General features: G+C 44.8%; 1 protein-coding gene across 2 annotated transcripts in view; it reads right to left on the bottom strand.

Annotated features, from left to right (window-relative positions):
- The window catches only part of POLB (DNA polymerase beta), a 3382694-nt gene that overhangs the window by 1229656 nt on the left and 2132292 nt on the right, over positions 1-20746 (bottom strand). Inside the window, exon 11 of one of the 2 annotated variants that reach the window (XM_044082976.1) lies at positions 2333-2422. The exons of the other annotated variant lie outside the window; for it this stretch is intronic. Coding sequence (XP_043938911.1) covers positions 2333-2422 — 90 coding nt within the window. The remainder of the gene's footprint in view (positions 1-2332; positions 2423-20746) is intronic. 2 annotated transcript variants of the gene reach the window in all.

The raw sequence follows: 20746 nt of genomic DNA, 5'->3' as shown, positions 1-20746 counted from the left end.
TGTTTGCCTCATAAATAAATGAGAATGCTCTACAGTTTTATTTTTTTTTTACTTTAGGACAGTGCCTATGGCATTTTTTCTCTTTAAGTGTTTAAATATTTTTTTCTAAGTGGAAATGTTTAGAGGGAATGTGATAGTCACAACAGTACTTAATGACATCTCAGGGAAAATCATTTATCAAATCACACAAAAAAGGTAGTCACATATTTTTAAGATGTGAATCTTAAAATATACACTTGAAACTTCTGTAAAGCACTCTAAGCCAAGAAGAAAGAGATAAACTGATGAAGCCAAAGAACAGCAAATAATTACTAGGTGTGGAAAAGGTATTGATGACAAAAGGTGGTATGCACTTTTTGAAATGTTCTAGCAAATGACAAAACAGCACTTGCTTTCTTAGAAAGATGGCACCCTGACTTCTTTTATTAACATGACAAATCCATAGCTACAACACAATTAAAAACAGCGTTTGGTGCATTTGAAATATGCACCATGCTAATGCTATCAGGTAGCTTAGCTCATTTTGTGCTCCTTTTTTTAAACCTGGCTGCCCTCTAATGGCCAAGGCATGAGAATGCAACTAAGCATCCACAGGGAATTTTAATATCTGGCCAAAAGATAACATCTACCTACAGCTTACTTCAAACTGCATGTATCACAGGACCAAGGCATGAGAATGCAACTAAGCATCCACAGGGAATTTTAACTGAGGAAGGTATCTGGCCAAAAGATGACTGACATCCACCTACAGTTTACTTCAAATTGCATGTATGATTTCTGCAGCAATGATGTACAGCTTGTGATGGTGATCACCATGAGAATATTGTAATACACGCACATCAGGTTCACAAATGCACAGGCTTATTCTACTAGCTAAAGATATGTCTGGAAAACAAAATCTAAGAAAGTGCATCAACACAGACATTGAGAAATGGCAGCTCACTATTACCGATAATGGTCAGAACATTTTATAGCGTATGCAACATTCATAAGGTGCACCTACAAACATGAAAAAACACAGCTACTTCAGCCCAGGCAACCCAAGTTTGACTAGAGGCTTGGGCATATGACAGCGCATTCAGGGAGAATAAGTGCCTAACCTGGTGCGGAGAATGATTCCCACTGGTTCACACAGCTACTCTGACATGGCCTTAGTTGAAAAGTGGAGGAGGACTGTGATGTGAGGGGAGGAAGTGGGTGTGGTCACCCAAGCAGGTGACAGCAGCCCCTGAAAGCAGATGTAGAAGAGCATACACTTGTAAACTAAAAGGCATCATCTGCCCTTGCACTGATGCAAGTGTTTAAGTACTTCACCAGGTACAGGATTAAGTCATAAAAACAGAAAAACAGTTCTCGCTTTTGGGATGCTAGTGAGAACACAGAGAACCCTCACAGCTGTTTGGATGATGGCTTCCTTCAGATAGCGTACGTCTGATCAACATGGGGGGGGCAAAATAACATTAAAACTATAGTAACTTCAACAAAGCAGGCCAAGGAAAAAAAGGTGTTAGAATGCCTGACTTTTAGCAGTAATATCAGCTCTTCACATTCCAGTGACAAAAACCTCTTCCTCTTATGTGGTTTATAATAAAAACTGGTCTTACAATCAACAGAAAGTTAGTGAGTTTAACAAGTTTAAAAGCATAAAAATTAACTTGAAACTTTGGACCACTTCTCTCTCTCGTTTTTTTTTTTTTAGTACATTTACTGTGGTGGCAAGGTGATACAGTAGTCGTGGAGAGTTATGGGGTACTCCAACAAAATTAATGAAGTTTGTTTTTCTAGAAGGTTTATACATTCTGCAGTAACAACTCAAATATTAATAAACAAGGGAGATAAGTGACAAGACTGCTGCCTACCCAAAAAAAATTCAAGTCTTAAGGTGTCATTATAAAATACTAAAACATGCAAGAAAACTGAGCTGCTCCTATTTTAACAGGACATTCCTTTACCCCTACCAACCTGGTGATACTATTCTGGAGTTCTCACTATGTGAAAATAAATCCCTCAAGGACCACATACTAGCAGCTGCAATATGTCAAAGCTAAACCAATACCTTTTTAAAGCAAATTCATTTACTTTTTGGGGCGTCATTTGAATTACACATCAAACAAAGCAAGCCACATTAAAAATACAATAACGACTTAAAGGAAATAATTCTCAACTGCCTAGATGCAAAATGGGCATGCACAAACACAGTCATTACAGAAACAAGAATGACACAAGCTGTTCAATCTTTTTACCATACCTTTTACATGCCAGAAGCTTGTAAGTTGGAAAATGATTCAGAACAAAAGCAGACAATAAATCTGGGAAGATGCAATGAACTCACCATGAATTTGGTCTCCCCCTTGGACAGTGTGTCTGTAATAAAGCCAATACTCTCCAGTTCCTCCACTACCTGATGCAAAAATTGTTTCTTCTGTAAGCCACAAGAAATATTAAACACTGAAAGTCTGGTACATACAATCTGATTTGCAATGACACCAATGCAAAATATCAACAGAGGTTTCTAAAAATAATTGATTCCCAGCAGAAAAAGTACTATTCTATTACTTTAGTGATTAACCTATTTATCTCACCTGACAGGCTTACTAAAGTACAGTTGTGAAAACTTACCATAAATGTAGATGTTCGAGTGTATTCACTGTTGCAGTCATTACATTTGGGTAATCTGCTGGCAGATTGCCCTCAGTCGGCCTGATTAACAAAGTCTTGGGTCCTGCGTCGGCTGCTGTCCCTTCTTCCATGACGTCAGGTCGTCAGGGGTATAAAACATGCAGCCGACGCCACTACATCAGTTTTTCTTGCCCCTGATGTCAGGTGCCCCCCAAATGGGGAGCAAATAAAATTAACAACACAAAAAATACACCTCCAATCCCAAAAGCAAATACACCAAAAGGGCTTTTAAACATAGTGAAAGAAAGTAGAGGTATAGCCAGAGAAAAATAGGGGGCTGGAGGGAGGCTAACCAGGACTGCAACAGTGAATACACTCGAACATCTACATTTATGGTAAGTGTACACAACTGTACTATGTTCTTCGTGTTTCACTGTTGCAGTCATTACATTTGGGTAAACTCCCAAAGCTATGGTTGGGAGGATGGATTTACACAGCATTAGGAGCAGCTATAAGGCCCTGCAGGACAGCATGTGGCAAAGCCAGCTCTGGATTTAGAGAAAAGAGGTAAATGGTAATGTTTGGTGAACGTATGAACTGAGCTCCAGGTAGCAGCTTCTAGAATGTCCCTGGTAGGAACACCTCTGAGAAAGGCTGTAGAAGTAGATGCGGTCCTGGTGGAATGGGATCTGATCCCCTGGGGATAGTTTTTCCATAGTGCATATAGCAGAAAAGAATACAATGGCTTATCTATTTGGAAATGGTTTGCTTTGAAATAGCCTTTCCCTCTGCCCCTGCAGCAAACGCCACCAGCAGTTGTTCAGATTTTCTTTGAGTTTTTGTCCTGTTTAAGTAAAATCTAAGCTGTCTGTGTACATCCAATGAATGCAGAATCCGCTCTCCCTTGTTCTGTGGATTGGGAAAGAAGGTTGGCAAATGAATGGTCTGATTAAGAGCCACACTGGATACCACCTTAGGCATGAAGGATGGATTGGTTCTGAGAGAAACAATGTCCGCATGAAAAATGATGAAAGGCTCCACTGCCATAAGAGCCTGTAATTCGGAAATCCTTCTAGCTGACGTGACTGCTATAAGGAAAGCTGTTTTCCAGGAGAGAAATTTTAAGTCTGCAGTAGCAGCTGGCTCGAAAGGAGGGAGAGTAAGTTTTTCCAATACAAAGTTAAGGTCCCAGGCAGGAAGGAGCTCTCCTGGGTGGTCTTAAGTTTTTGGCCCCTATGAGATACTGCTATAGCAGAAGATGAGAGAAGAGGGGAGGGCTCTGTGTTGTAATGAGCTGAAATGGCTGAGGCATGGATTTTTATGGAAGAAAAGGACAGGCCCTTGTGAAGCATCTCAGTTAAGTATTGTAAAATCTGAGGAATATTGGGCACTGCTTTGCTTATCCCTTGTGATCGATTCCAGGCACAAAATCTCTTCCATTTGTCAGCATAAGATTTTCTAGTACTAGGCCTTCTTGCCTCCAAAATGACATCCATCACAGGTTTACTGAGGGATGCTAAGGGTGAATTTAGGTGATTAGCCAAGTTGCAAGATTCAATGTTTGGAGGCGAGTGTGCAGAATCTGGTTGTTCTGCTGAGATATGTAAGGTGTCTGAGGCAGGTGCCATGGTGGAAGATGTGACAAACTGCGCAGGAGTGGGTACCAGTGTTGGGGAGGCCAGTCTGGAGCAATCAAAATCATTTTTGGTTTGTCCTGTTTGACTTTTAGTAGAACTTTGGAGAGCAGAGGCAGAGGGGGAAAAGCATAGACTGATAGGTTTTTCCAACTGAATGATAGAACATCCACTTTCCATGCTTTTTGTGATGAATTCTTGTGCAGAATTTGTCCAACTGATAGTTCTGGGGTGAGGCAAAAAGATCTATGTCTGGACTCCCCCATTTGTGTGTCAACATGTTGAAAATCCATGGTTCCAGTTTCCATTTGTGTGGGTCCATGAGATTTCTGCTTAGTTCGTCTGCCAGAGTATTCAGCTTTCCTGGCAGGAATTGAGCTTATAGGTGTATTTGATAGGTCAAGGCCGTGTTCCACAATGCCATGGCTAGTCTGCAAAGGAGGTAGGTGTGTGTACCCCCCTTGCTTGTTTATGTACCACATAACTGTGGTGTTGCCTGTCTTTATCATTAATTGTCCTGGATGAAGGTAGTCCTTGAAGGCTGTCAGTGCATTCTGTACAGCTAGCATCTCTTTTTGGATTGATATGAAGGTGCATTTAATTTGGGCTCCATTTGCCCTGAATGCACTTCCCTGCCACATGAGCCCCCCAAGCATAGCCTGATGCGTCTGTAGTTAGAGTTTGGGCAGCAGGGGGTGGAGTGAATAGCAGTCCCTTGTTTTTGGTGGCAGGCCTCTGCCCACCATAGGAACTCTAGTTGCAGGCAAGGTATGACAGGAATTAGAAGTTATGTACTCACCATAACGTTCCATCTGAGTAGGTGACTTCATTTGGATGCAACCTGTGGGGTATCGGATCCGACCTCGGATCCGAGCCGGCATTTCAAAAGCTTAGGCTCCGAGCTCCTAGCTCCTCCCTCTTACCCATAACCCCTTGCCAAGCCCTGACTGACCTCAGATTGAGTTTGCCTAAATAATACTGACTACAGTACATGAACAAAGCATAAATAATCGCTCTATAAAGGTCAGGGGGATGGAGGGGGAGATGGTTGCATCCAAATGAAGTCACCTACTCAGATGGAATGTTATGGTGAGTACATAACTTCTAAATCTGAAGTAGGCAGACTTCATTTGTCTGCAACCTGTGGGACAGAGTCCCCAGCTACCTGAATCTTGGGCGGCCGTCATGGAAGGATGTTCCGAAGCACCGCTGAGCCAATGGATGCTCTTCCCCTGGAAACAACATCCACTTTATAATGAGAAATAAAGGTATGAGGCGAGGCCCAAGTAGCTGCCGCGCAGATATCATCCAATGACACACGGGACTTAAAGGCGGCTGACGTGGAGACTGCCCTAGTAGAATGAGCCGTAACCCTCTGAGGAGCAGGTCTACCTGAAGTGTCATAAGCCTGCAGAATACAATTAGCAATCCACCTAGATAGTGTGACTTTAGACACTGCTTTACCCAAAGCAAATTTAGCAAAGGAGACGAACAGCTGATCTGATTGCCTGTGACCAGCTGTTCTGTGAATATAAAATCGTAATTGTCTATGAACATCCAAGGAATGCAATTTGTATTCTCCTTTGTTTGAGTACTTGGGAAAAACACAGGTAAATTGATTGATTGGTTGATATTAGATTCTGAAGAGACTTTCGGAAGAAAAGATGGATTGGTCCTGAGGCACACCCTATCTGGAAAGAAAGAAAGGTAAGGCTTGACGCATAGAGCCTGAAGTTCAGACACTCTTCTGGCTGAAGTGATAGCTACTAAGAAGGCAGTCTTCCAGGAAAGGTACTTAAGGTCTGTAGAAGCTGCAGGCTCGAAGGGGGGAGCAGTAAGGGCTTGCAGAACTAAAGATAGGTCCCAAGGTGGTACAATCTCCTTGACTGGAGGCCTCAACAAAAAAATCCCTTTGAGAAAGGTTTTGCACAATTTAGCCGTCATGAGGGTCATGACCAATATGATAATGCGAGATGGCTGCCAATTGTACCTTAATCGTGGAAGAACTTGCCCCTTGATGAAAGAGGTCTGTTAAAAAATCCAGCACTGCTGACATAGGTGCTGAGAAAGGATCCAAAGTTCTCTGAACCGCCCAAATAGAGAATCTCTTCCATTTACTCCGATAAACCTGCCTGGTGGAAGGTTTATGAGCTGCCACTAAAATGGCCTTGACCGGTGACGAGATACCGGGAGTCCTAATCAAGGATGGAACTGGAGCAGCCAAGCTGTCAATTTCAGGGTGCGTAGATTGGGAACCGAAATTCCCAGAGGGTGGGAGATGAGATCCGGAATCGGATCCAGAATCCAGGGTGGATTGATTTTGTGAGACCATACAAAGGGGAACCAGGGTTGACGAGGCCAGAACGGGGCAATGAGAATCATTCTGCTCCCCAAACTGTTGGCTTTGCATCAGAGGTAGTGGAGGGTAGGCATAAAGGAGACCGGGAGGCCAAGCATGCACCAGCGCATCTCTCGGGAATTCCCCTGGTGGGGGAAGCAGAGCGAAGAAATTGTCGCATTTGGCGTTTGAGGGAGAGGCAAAAAGATCGCAACAGGGTTGCCCCCAAACGGCAAAAATCTTCTTCGCTACCTGAGGATTGAGAGACCACTCGTGAGGTGAAAGAATGGTGCGACTGAGTTTGTCCACAAGGATGTTGGATTTTCCCGGAATGTGCGTTGCTACCAGAAAGCGTTTGGTGGAAATTGCCCATTCCCAGACTCTCATGGCCTCTCGACAAAGGGGATAGGACCTGGTTCCTCCCTGTTTGTTGATGTACCAGACTACCGACATGTTGTCTGTCTGAATCGCAATAGTCCCTGAAGGAAGAACGTGGTGAAGTGCTTGCAACGCTAGGAGCACCGCCCTCATTTCCAGGACATTTATATGCAACGTCGTCTTTGGGGTTCCACGTGCCTTGGACAATCTTTCCCAGAATGCCCCCACCGAGGCAAGAAGCGTCCGTGGTCACTGTGGCTCGGGAAATGCAGCACAAAAGGTCTCCCTGTCAGGGGCTCCGGAGAAAGAAGCCACCAAAGAAGGGAATCCTTGCATGCTTTGCTGACCGCTATCGGAGTGTTGAGAGAGGAACTGAGAGGGGACCACTGAACCTGAAGGGTCCATTGAAGAACCCGCATGCGTAAGCGTGCATGAATAAGCGGGATAGCTGCCGCCATCGAACCTAGGGCCCTCAGGACCGAAGCTGCAGTCGGAAATGGTTGCAGGACCGCTGCTACATGACACTTCAGGTTGGCAATTCTGTCTGGAGTGAGGAAGGCTCGCATTGACCTGGTGTTTAGCCTTCCTCCTATGAAATCTATAACTTGTGTGGGGTGCAGTAAAGATTTCTCCCAGTTGACAGTGATGCCCAACCTTGGGGCTAGTCGAAGAAAGTAGTCCCTGGCTGAGCACAGAAGATGCCTTGATGATGCCGTCAGGAGCCAGTCGTCCAGGTACGGAAAGACCTGTAATCCCTGGAGCCTCAGGTGGGCCGCTACAACAGCTAAGACCTTGGTGAACACCCTGGGGCTGAGGTGAGACCAAAGGGAAGGACCCTGAACTGATAATGACTGGCTCCCAGCCGGAAGCGAAGAAACCTCCTGGACCGTTTGTCCATGCGAATGTGGTAGTACGCGTCCTTGAGGTCGATGGAGCACATCCAGTCGTTCTCCCTCAAGAGGGGAGTATAGATTGAAGGGTGACCATCCGGAACTTTGCTTGGTTACTGACAGGTTCAGCAGGGAAAGATCTAAGATCGGTCTTAAGTCCCCCGTTTTCTTTGGCACTAAAAAGAACCTGGAGTAAAACCCTGACCCGGTCTGATCTGGGGGGACGCACTGGATAGCTCTTTTTCCTAGCAGCTGTCCGATTTCGATAGCTGCTGCCTCCCTTTGGTCGGGTGGAACATCTGGGAGGCTGCGAGATCTGGGAACCTTGTACAGGGGAATTGTATAACCTCTGGATATCACACGAAGCACCCAACGGTCTGTTGTGATGGACTCCCAAGAAGTCAGGTGCCTCGAAAAACGCCCCCCGACTGCCTCCAGAGACGGACAGCCGGGCAACCCTTCAGGGCTGCTGCGTGGGTCTATCAGAGAAAGGTTCTCTGGACCCAAAGTTGCTAGGAGCCCCCCTGCCTCTAGGACGGCGACCTCCCCGTCCTCCTCTGCCACGGAAGGACTGGTTATCCAGAGCAGGTTGGGACTGCTGCGATTTCCGGAACCACATCTTCTTCTGTCCCTTTTGGTTCTTGAGAAGGACCTCTGGGGAGCTGAGAAGCGGACTCGACGGCAGACAGCGTCTTCCGTCCTTCTCACTCTGGACTAATGTTTCGCGAACAGTTTTGCCAAACAAGGCAGAACCATCGAAGGGGGCATTCGCGAAGGTTGCCTTAAAGGGCTCTGCGAAATCACAGTGGCGGAGCCAGGCCTGTCGCCTCATGACTAGGCCTGCTCCGCTGGCTCTAGCTCCCTCAGTAGCGTGAGAAAGCAGCCGCATAGATGTATTCGAAACTGATCTAAGAGTGGCCATTCGGGTGGAGTATACCTGTTTATCCTCACTCGACATGGACTCTGGGGGAGATGCAGCGTATTCTTTAATCAGATCCCGCTGCATCCTGATGACGTGTGCCATGTAGTTCAGCGCTCTCAAAGAGAAGGTTGCTGAACTGAAAACTCGCTTCCCAATGCGATCCATCGAGCGGGACTCCTTGCCCGGAGGATGCATAGAGGGACTCTCCTGGGCCAATTCCCTCTTAGTGGCTGCAGCCATCATCATGGCATCTACTGGGGGGGGCCTTTGCTCCAGTGAGTGCGGTCCGGGAGGGAAAGGATACGGTCAGGGCGCTTGGGTACAGGCTCAACGGTGTCCGGATCCTTCCACGCTCTGATGGATATAAGGTCCACCAGAGGGTCGGCAGGAGGGGACACCCAAGAGGTAGATGGGCCGCCTCGAATGCCTCCAAGAACACAGACTCGTCTGAGGAGGCCTTGGGGCAGACCACCCCTGATCCTCAACATTTCCATAATGTCTCCAAATGAGACGTCTTCAGGGGTGACCTTGGGAGCCCTCCCTTCATCCAAGTCTGTGTCTTGTAACGGACTCGGGAGTCCATGTGCCTCCTTTTGCACTTACGCTTCCGAGGTACTTCTTCGGGGGGGCTGTCCGAGGAGTACTCTTCCGCAGCTGGATGTTCCAAGGGAACTACTTGGGACATCGAGGCGGGCTGTCCCTGGGACCGGCTGGTGGGGCCTGGCCCAACTGCAAGGGAGTGCGGGATGGAGCCGTGGCAGGGACCGGGGTCCGTAGTCCTCAACAGTGCCCTTTCCACTACGTCGAAGGCCGAGGGGAGCCAGCTTCTCTAAACCCGAGCCGACCCCCACTCGGATCTGGCCGCGGATCGGGCGGAGCCGAGACCGCCGGATCCGAGAGACCGTGTGCTCCGACCTAGATGGAGCCGAAGATACACCAGCTCCCTCGGACCCGAGGCTCGGTCCTCGGCTCGAGAGGTCGGGTCCGGCACCAAGCACTCAAGGATGGGGCGGATCCGAGGTGCGCCGACCTATCGGATCCGACCCACCCCGGATCCAACTCTGCCCGGCGCCGACAGCTCCGAACCCATGGTATGGGTCGGAGAAGGAGCCAAAGGCGAAAAGGGTCGCCCTCCCGGATGGGGGCTAGGAGCACTCCCATTTGCATTTGGGCCTGGATGAATTTCCTCATCATCCGGTCCATATCTGCTTCACTCATGGAGAATGTGGATCTGGTGGAGGCCACGAAGCGGACCTAGAGAGCCTTGGGGACCTCGCTGAAGGGCTAGCCTCCTCCTCCTCGGGCCCAGGAGAGAACCGAGGGAGTGGAGCCGAGGAGGAGGAAAGCTAGAAGGCACAGGGAGGCCCGCTTAGATGGAGGAGCCGAACTGGAGGTTTCAGCTCTCTGTTTGTGGTGCCTCTCCTGTGCCTCTCCTTCTTCTCTCTCCTAGAAGACTCTCTCTCCTCCGGCATCTTAGAGGGAGGTTGAGTCCCAGCCGGAGGAGGAGAGCCCACAGCAACTGCTTGCTGAGTAGAAGGGGCAGAAGCCGAAGCGGTATCTGGAGGGAGAAGTCCCGCCAGCACCAGCTTCGACCTCCGCTCCCTCAAAGCTCGGGGGTTGAACCCTGCACAAATGGTACAACCAGATGACAGGTGTTCAACCCCCAAGCATTTAACGCACAGAGTGTGGCCATCTGCTGGGGACAGCTTATGGCCACACTCGGTACATTTAGAGAATACAGCCTTATGGGCTTCAGACATGTTAAGCCCTAACAGGCCTCAAACAAACACACACACACAAACTACAAAACCGAGAAAAGTTTAAAATAAAGAGAGGAAAGCCTAACACAATCACTTCTAACTAATAAAATTAAAAAAGTTAAGGTTTTTGAAAATTTTTCTGTCAAAAACAACTTATCTGCACTAGGAGCTCAGGAATCCGTCGCAACTTGAAAAGCGGCAAACGAAATCTGAGGTCAGTCAGGGCTTGGCAAGGGGTTATGGGTAAGAGGGAGGAGCTAGGAGCTCGGAGCCTAAGCTTTTGAAATGCCGGCTCGGATCCGAGGTCGGATCCGATACCCCACAGGTTGCAGACAAATGAAGTCTGCCTACTTCAGATTCATTGTTTCCAGGCTGTGACAGTGTTGACTCCATAAACTTTTTAAGTACCACTGAAGTTTCCTCATATGCAGTCTTGCATATGGAATTAGAAGAATGCAGGAGGCCATGAACCCCAAGGCCTGCAGAATTTGCCTTGCAGACAGCAGGGTTTTTGTGGCCACCTGTTTGAAGTAAGTTACCAAATGAATTTGCTTTTCTGGCAAAAGGTAAGCCGTCTGGGCAGTTGTATTCAAGCTTGCACACAGGAATGTAATTTTTTGAGAGGGTACCAGTTGTGATTTCTTTTCGTTTATGGTGTACCCTAGACAAGTTAGAACCCTTTTTACAAATGCCAGATGTTTTAGAAGAATGTCCCTGTTTTCTGCCTGAATTAGACAATCATCCAGATATGGATATATTTGAATATTTCTTTGTCTGAAAAATGCAATTACTGGAGCCAGGCACTTTGTGAAGTCCTTGGGCACAGTAGATAAGCCAAAGGGCAGTGCAGAGAACTGGTAATGCAAGTAGCCTGCTTTGAAGTGGAGGTATCTTCTGCAGGATTCCATGACTGGGGCATGCAGGTAAGCCCGTCTAGAGTTACCAACCAGGCATCTTTGCCTAGCATAGGAAGTAACTGTTGAAGAGTCAGCATCTTGAATTTTGGAATGTCCAGTAGTGTGTTTAGAGTATATAAGTCCAGAATTGGACGCCATGATTTGTCTTTTCTGGGTACCAGGAAAAGTCTTGAATAGAAACCTTGTTCCTTTTGCTCTTCTGGTACTGGTTGAATAGCTCCCATGTTCATGAGGGACAGTACTTGTTTCTGGGCCTCTGCCCACTGATTTGGGGGCAGGTCTGGCCATCCGTTTGGGATTGGCAACGTGGAAATGAAATCTGTATCCCTGGGATACTATATTTAAAACCCATTTGTCTTGGGTTATAAGTTTCCAGGTTCTTGCATTAAGTGCCAGTTTTCCCCCCAAAGGGGAGGCCGAAAGGTAAGTGCTTGGTAAGTGTAAAGGGAAGTCATTGAGACTGCTTACCGTAGGGAGGTGCCTTGCTGTTTCCAGATTTGGAGGAGGAGGCACCCCATTGTTTTGTTCTAAAAGGCCCTTGTGACTGAAACCTGGAGCCTTTGGAATGTCTGGGTTTGACTTGAGTGGGTCGCGAAGGAACTGGAAAGGACCAGTTCTTAGTAGGCCAGTGCCTACTAAATCCTGGAGGTTGCACTTGTAAGAAATCTTTCACAGTTTGCATAGATTTTGCTTTATCTTCCATCTTTTTTAAAACCTCTTCAGCCTTATTACCAAAGAGACAGTCCTGTTGTAAAGGAGCATCCAACAATTTTGCTTTAACATGATCAGGAAAAGTCTGCTCTGTGCCAAGCATGCCTTCTTAGCACAGACCCAGTTACAGCAGCCCTGCAGGAGGCCTCCAAAGAATCAAAACCACATTGCAAAGTATGTTTTCCAACTTGTTCAGCTGAATGCAATAAATCCTGTAAATCTTTATTTTCCACACAGTCAGAAATTAACATAATTTTTTGTTTAAGCAGTCCCATGATATGCTGTTGATATTTAAGCATATGAAATTGACAGTTTGAAAGGCCCTGATTGCCAAGGTTGCAGAAGTGAACCTTCTTACCCCATCTATCCAGCGTCCAGGAATCTCAATCGGAAGTAGTAGGATTTTTAGCAGTAGAGGCCTTAATGCCCTTGGGACCCTGAGAAATGATTTCAGGATCTGCAATAGGATTTTTGAAAAGGAATTTGTGGGAGTCAGGAACCCTGTAGTATCTGTCTGGCTTACAAGGAGCCGGAGGCAGAGAATCAAGAGCCATACTAGATTCTGAAAAAACATCATCAACCAATGCCTAGAACAGGAGGTATAGCCAAAGGCCTATGCTGAGGAAGAAGAAGAAAATCCCTAAGTCTCTTTTTAGATTCAGAGAAATCTTGACTTTCCCAGTGGAAATGTTCCCGTAAGGTATGTAAAGTTTCCCCAAAAGAAAAATCCTCAGGGGGAGAAGCAGAAGGAATGGAATCTTCTGAATCAGAGTCCTCATAAGTTTGTATAGACAAATCCTGTTCATTACAAGAGTCAGAGGAAACAGAATCCTGTTCAGAAGATTCATAATCAATGTCTTGCCTAGGCCTCTTAGAAGAGTGGGGTTGGCTACCCCTGATCAGAGTAATTTAATCTTCAGACATTTTGATCATCTGTTTTTTAGGCATAGGGGCCTTCACATGTGGCCCAGACGTCGTTTTTTTAGTCATAGATTTTTATTTTGGCCTTAGTTTTGAAGATGGCATTGATCTAATATACAAATCTGTAGGCCTGGAAACACCCTCAGAAGCCGGTGCCTGCACAGTGGCTCTGGACCCATCTAAGGTAGAGACATCCGCGGATTCCATAACTGAAGCATCTCGTGGACTCCGAATGGGTCTCAGTAGAGGCCTGCGAATCAGTAGTAGTGGGTATCAGGGGCTGTGAAAGCGCCTCACTGAGTACCGGCGAACTGGCGACTGGCTTAGGAGAAGCGTCGCTGTCAGTTTTGGACCTCGATGGCCTGTCTCTGTCTTTTTCTTTGCATTTTTTAGGTATTCCGGTAGTCGGATTGCTAACTGACAACATTTCTGGATAATTAAATAGTGAGCCAAAATATTTAGAAGCAAAAATATACTGACGTTTAATAGTGCGTTGATTAAATTTAGCACAAAATCGACAGCAAGGCATGTTGTGGTCAGGGACTAGGCAAGGAATACAGTACAAATGAAAATCCTTATGAGGTATTTGCTTCCCACAAGTAATGCAATTATTAACTTTTACTGACATCGGTAAGGAGCAAGAAAAGTTTCAACGGGTACTTAGCTTTTTAGTTGAAGACTTTGGTTCTGAAACTCGAAAACAAAAATTTCAGGAGTCGGCCGACTGGCACTTGCGAACTGCTTCTGCTTTGGGCACCGCGCGGCAAGAAAGACTGATGTAATGGCATCGGCTGCATGTTTTATACCCCTGACGACCTGACATCATGGAAGAAGGGACAGCAACCGACACAGGACCCAAGACTTTGTTAATCAGGTCGACTGAGGGCAGCCTACCAGCAGATTACCCAAATGTAATGACTGCAATAGTGAAATACGAAGAACATCCTAGAAGGATTGGTGGCCATCAAGACTAAAAGAAAGTTTCACTCACCAATGCTTTTATTCACATTTGCACAATTTTTTCCGTTTTACACCCTTACTCATAATACGGCTGACAATGCATCATCCCACAGTACATATTTTGCTAAAGGCCTTAATGTTGCCATTACAACATTTACACTTGTTCAGTAGAGTACACACAGGTCAGTACACAACAGACCCACATTTCTTGAGTTTATCTACCTTTCAGATGCCTTGTCCAAGCCAGACATTTTTATAAAGGCAGTGGCAGGGTCTCTCTGAGCTATCAACACAGGGCTTGTATTAGCTTGGCACTGACACAGGTAAAAACAAGGTTTCCCTAGATATCACACATTATTCAATGTTCTCTTTGGCTCTACAAGCTAATTTACCATGTGGAGTTAAATATCTATGATAGACAAACAATTCTGCTAAAGCAAGTTAAAGCAGTATGACCTCTTCTTAAACTCAACTAAATGTTAAATAGACCTACATGAGTATATCATTCCAATGGTTTATATTCATAAAGGGTAACCCATATAAAGTGTGCATCTAAGATACAGTAAAAGAAAGCTTTAAATGTTTGTGAGTCTATTAAGCTACATCTTGAACACTGTTATATTACCTTCAAAAACTAAAACTATAACAAAACAAAGAATATGCACAACTAATATGAAAATAAAGAACTATGCAATGCTACAAACAGGAATAATACTTTACATAAAACATAACAAAAACAAACACAAAAATAGAAACGACTACCCTAGGTAATGACATTTGGGAAGAAGAAGTAGAGTCCAGGAGCCCATGGAGAATGGTTAAAGCACAACCTAATCTGGACGTAGAGAAGGAATTAAACTTACATTGCTTTGTAAAAGTATGAACTTCTCCACTAGTTTGTAAAAATAAGCCTGACCAACTTAGATACCACTTTAGGCATAAAAGAAGGATAAAAGTTCTCAAAGAAACCCTATCCCTAAGGAAAACGAGAGGGTTGACTCACCATAAGTGCTTGAAACTCAAACAGCTATCTTGTAGAGGTCAGAGCAATCAGTTAAACGGTTTTCCATGTTAAGACCCTCAAGTCATCTAGGTTGATATCTTAACCATTATGCCACTCTCCAACTCCTAGCAACATGACAACTGCCGTTGCTACAGATTCCAACTGACTGGGTGGAATGTCAGGAATCGTTCTTTCCTTCTTAGGAGGATAAGAAAAGGAAATGGAACAATCTTTGGTGATTAACCTTAACACCTAGGACTCCACTGTAATATTTGGTCAGGCTTGGGGGTGTAAGGTTAAGTACCCCATGACTGCCTCCAGTGTATGAAAGTCAGGTAACTCTTTAGAAGTGCTAGTAGGATTTCCTGGTAAAGGGACTGCAAAAACCCAAATTATCTGGTCTGCCTCTCTCATTAGGGCGACATCCATTTGAGTAACCTCCGCTTCTGTCCTGAATGGTCCTGTCTCCAGGAGTATCCTGGTGATAACCCTGTGATTTTCTGAACCTCATCTTCTTAAAACACCCTTTGGTTCCTAGAAAAGGTCCACTGAAGAGTGGAGAAGTGGACTTCAATGGCAGACAGGGTTTTGCCATATTGTTCCCGCCTAGTAAGCTTATTTAACTTTTGGTTCAAAAAGTGTGGAACCATCGAATGCAGCATTGATGAAGGATGTCTTAAAACCTTCAGCAAAAATTGCAGAGGCACATCCAAGCATGCTGATGCATAGTTATTCTGTCTGGCTGTGCCACCATCTGCATTGGAGAGCACACACATGGACACATTAGACATAGACTGCAGGGCAGACTTTAGTAAGTCTACTGATTTTTTATGAATGCCAGCTTACAAGTTACCCACAAGGGGCTTGGTAAGCATTTGGGTCAGGTCCCTATGAAAATGTGTCATATGGATAAGATAGTTCAGCACTCTAAGTATGGAAGTCGCTGAAGCACATGTCCATTTCTTGAACCTATCCAATGCCCTTGATTCTCTGCAGGGGATGGGAGGGTGGACAGAAGGACTCTTCTTGGACAGTTTCTTTTTCATGGTTGCAGCTACTACCATGGCATCATACTGGAGGACCATTGCTCCAGTGCTTTCTATATTTCAGGGTGGCCAGAGTCCTGTTTTTTGGGAGAGAGTGTCCACTACACCAGCTCCTTCTGTGCTCTCTGAGCCATCAGGTCTATAAGGGCATAAGTAGGTAGTACCACCCAGGACACAGATGAGTTAATACCAAACACCTCAAGGAACACAGATTCATCTGGTGTATGAGTTTCAGTGGACCAACCCCCTCATTGCTTCATCAATTCTAGGATGTCACCACAGGTGTCAACTTCTAGAGGGGATCTTGGGGAACCTTCACCTTCATCCAGATCTATGCCTTCTGTGGCAGACTCTATCCAGGAGTCCAGGTATTTCTGTTTGCAAATCTGTTTTCTAGGACCTTGTCTCAAGGGAATCTCAGGATATAGGTCAGACTCAGACTGGAAACTTGAGAGATGAGTATCTTCTAGGCCTAAAGGAAATGACTGCTGATCTAGATAATTGGAGTGATTCACAACATCCAAAAGAGGTTTGGACAGATCCGAGCTTAAAGTTAGCACCTGACTTCTTAGTATAGCCAAAATGCATTCAAACAACTCAAAAGCAGACATTGTGACTGGAGCTGAGGGAATGTCCCCCGATCTGAAGATAAAGGAACAATCCCAGCCCCAATTAGCATAAGCTCTCATAGGTGAGACAGTAAGGGATGGTGATCAAATCAAAGTTATGCAAACTGTCGGCTTCAACTGATGTACACTGTTGCTGTGGGGGGGGGGTGGACCCAGGGAGCCTGGATGCTACAGATGGTCCGGTATCGGAAAAACAATGGAGAGACAGTTGGACCAGTACCCAGAGTAATGATATTCAAATGAAACCAAATAGCACAAAAAAAGTCGTACCAAGTAAACCACTCCAAACGGCTCGAAATGAGGAACCAACACCAAAATACCAGGTGATTAATTTTGTCTGCAATAAAACTTGGTGCTACACATGGCATTTTGGTTCTGGTTCCTCTTTCCAAGCAGTTAGGAGTGGTTTACTTGGTATTACTTGGTATAACCTGAACCCAGAGCACCCAAAGAAGATGGCACTAGGGAGAACTCTAGTTGGATTTGTGGCCTCAGGAATTGCCGCATCATTTGACTGATGTCCATCCTGGTAAGACTTCTGGTAGACCAGACATACCTCGAAGACGATTCCACTGATAGATGTTTGGAGTATTATCTCTGTTGTAGAACTGGAGATGGAATCTAAGACTCACTGTCTCCAAGGAAAATCTTGGATGAGCTGAGGGAGATTTGTTTCAACTTCCTCAGATTCTTAGGTACCTGACCCAAAGGATCTGACAGATCCAGAGACATTTTTTCTAGCCTTTTCTATGCTCTTCTCTTCTGATCTAGCTCATTCTTTAGACTTTTCTCTCTCCTCTTCCTTTTTCTTGTCCATTTTCTTATCCAGGAAAGCTGAAGCTGGTCTAGAAGTGTTAGATGTTGAAGTTTGAGAAGAAGAAGAATACCCTGTCTCAGGGGAAGCAACATTTTTAAGATTAATTTCTCTTTGCAGCCCTGAACGGCCCTAGTTCCGAAAGAGGTACAAATACTGCGATGTACATCAAGGTAGGCAGCACCCAAACAATAAACATATAAAGAGTGCAGGTCTTAAGGTGGAAATTTATGTCCATAAGCCATGTTCCTAAAAGTTTTGGGTTTTGTTGGACATCAGTGTAAAAATAACAATAAAAAATATGTTTGTACAAAGAATTCTTCTTCTAAAACTACTATGAATAAGCACTGAAAAATGTACAAGATTTCACCCTAAGAATTATCAGGAAGAAAACTATGATAAAAACACATTTATCCAACTACTTAAACAGGAAAAAGAACACACACAACACACTTTGCAAAACTTAGAAATAATCAACTATTTCCGAACAACTACTCTAATACTATGAAGTTAAAAAGGGGTAGGGAAAGAGAAATCTCTATTATTAGAAAAGGAACAATCACTTATTGTTGAAACTCAGCCCTAGGAAAACATTGTTGAAACTCAGAGCCCTAGGAAAATACATCTGAAAGATAAGGCAGCAAATGAGATCTGAGGCACTTCAGTGGAAAACAGAGAATTATGCATAGCGGAGGTCAAAGCCTCCGATCTACAGCTTCAGGAAAACGAGTCAACGTCTGATCCAGACGATCCAAAGGATGAATCGGATGAAAATAGACAACATCAGATCAAACATTCGTTAGTTTAAGGGTAGTTTTATGCTGTTGATCCACCTTTATGAGAACTGAGGGTTGACCGTCAGGATTAATACAAGCAGCATTAGACACATCCTCCAAGGCTGGCAAGATGGGAGGGATGGGTTTTGAAAGAGGTATATCCACATGCAACATATATCATCTCCTGAGTTCAGTGGGAAAATCCACCTCCAACAAAAATACCTCATTCATGTCAAGTCCCCAAATGATGTGGACATCCTACAGAAGGGACTCGCTGAGAAAGATGCCTGGTGTCAGAGCCATGGCCTCAAGCTCAATGCCAAAAAGTGCAGTGTCATCCCCTTTGGTAAAAACTCTGTACCTATGAACTACCACATAGGCAGCAATCTACTTAACACCAAATGTGTGATAAGAGACCTTGAGAGGCAGGTGGACAGTAGTCTCTCCTTTGATAGTCACACTGCCACAGTAGTCAGGAAGTCCTTTTATGTGGCACACCTCATCATAAAAGGGATCTCATCCAGGAAAAAAGAGGTCATTGTTCCCCTCTACTCGACACTCATTAGACCTATGATAGAGTACAATGCCCCTTTTGGAATGTACCTCACAAGACATCTGCAGCAGCTGGAAAGGCCACATAAGTATCTCACAAAGAGCATTACTGGCCTCAAACAGATGCCCTACACTGACCGTCTCAAAAAACTCCAGCTTTACTCCTTAGCATATTGCCTACTCCGAGGTGATCTCTGCCTAACATATAAAGCTATGTCAAACCCAGAGCTGTTGGACATGCTTTTACCTAAAGAAATCCTAATCCCTCCAAGCTACATGCTCTAGGGACCTAATCCTTGTCACCACAATAAACAGGACATGCTGGAGGGATAGATCCCTGTCCCAGTGACTTCCCATACTCTGGAACAGGATACTCATCTATGTCAAGCAAAGTTCTTCATTAGCACTCTAAGAAAAATCTTGATGAGTGGATGGGAAATAGGAAATATACTCCAGGGATCACTTCTGTGTCTGCTCAACAGTGCCACAGGAAAATAACTTTCTTGGGTGGCGTAAGCCAGGGAACCTTGTTGGCTAGGTTTACGTAGGCCCTTGGGCCGACAGATTAGTACCTACCTATGAACCTATTCATACTAGAAACAGTCTGAGAGAAAGAACATTTCTGCAAGGAGGTGGAGAGGACCAGGTTTCCTCAGAATCAGAGTAATGGGCTTGGGAAACTACAGGAATAGAAGGTATGTCTGTGTCACCATGCTTGGACAGATTTTCCAGAGGGAACTTCTTTAGTGACATTGCCCTGAGGTAAGAATTTCTAAGACCAGAATTAACAGCCAGTAATAACTATCTAGCTCAGGTAAGAAAATCATCTTTTCTGACACAATGTCTTCAGATAAACAACTTTTTTTTTTTTTTTCATGCAGGCAACACCATGACAGAAGACTGATGCGGATATAGCAGTTCAGCCCTATGAAGAGATCTCTTTCCCCCGGTTACCCTGAGAAACATCCCCTTGAGTGTCTTCCACACTCAAAGTTGATGGTTCTCCCAAACCTGTATTGGAAACTGAAACAGCCAAAGAGGGCATGGCTGACTCCCGGTCCATGTTGGTTGAAAGGAATACACTAGAGGAACCCAGATAATTGATTGAGTGGTCTGAGCAACAATGGAAGGCTACTACAGGTACACCCACCAATGGCAGAGTGACTGACTAAGCCCATGGTGAAAGCAAGGACTTTTTATTATGCTATTTCTTCTTTTTAGGTACAGCAGGAGAAAAGCCAGCAGGACCAGAGTAAATAGCCATGCAACAGTAGAGGAAGAGGTCTGAAAGCAGTTAAGAAGTGCTGGAATGAGTCGGTCAAAAGGTAAGTTTTCAAGCAAGTGTTCAGAAGCGGTGCGCAAACATGCACGCATGCACACACACACACACACACACACACACTTGCACTTCCCCAAACTGTCACTTTTTGCAAAGGTAAAAGAAAACCACTAAAAACCTTATCAGAAATAAATCAGAAACACTCAATTATTTATCTGACATTTTTTTTTTTTTTTTTTATCAGGAAAGTCTGACTGGACCAGAAAGGGCCCATTTTCAGCAGAGGCCCAGGAAGAAAAGCTCCACAATCATAATCTTTCAAGAATCAATTACAGATATTTTAAATCACAAAGTATCATGTTCACTACAAAACACAGGAGTGAAAAACAGAACATATGTTTCATAATAGAACCAATGAAAAACAACATGAGCTGGAGGAAAATATGTAAGGAAAAACTCATTAATCATATTATTTGTTACATAGATTAGTATGCAATAAATGACACCTGAGACAATTCTAACAAGATATTTAAAAGAAATATTAATAGGTAATGAGGGGAAATTGAGTGATGTCTTAGTACGAGAGATGGTGTTCAT

Source organism: Protopterus annectens, chromosome 9.part0, assembly GCF_019279795.1.
Source record: "Protopterus annectens isolate FY-2018-M chromosome 9.part0, PAN1.0, whole genome shotgun sequence".
Taxonomy (NCBI): Eukaryota; Metazoa; Chordata; order Ceratodontiformes; family Protopteridae; genus Protopterus; species Protopterus annectens.
This window is presented reverse-complemented; position numbering and strand designations above follow the sequence as displayed.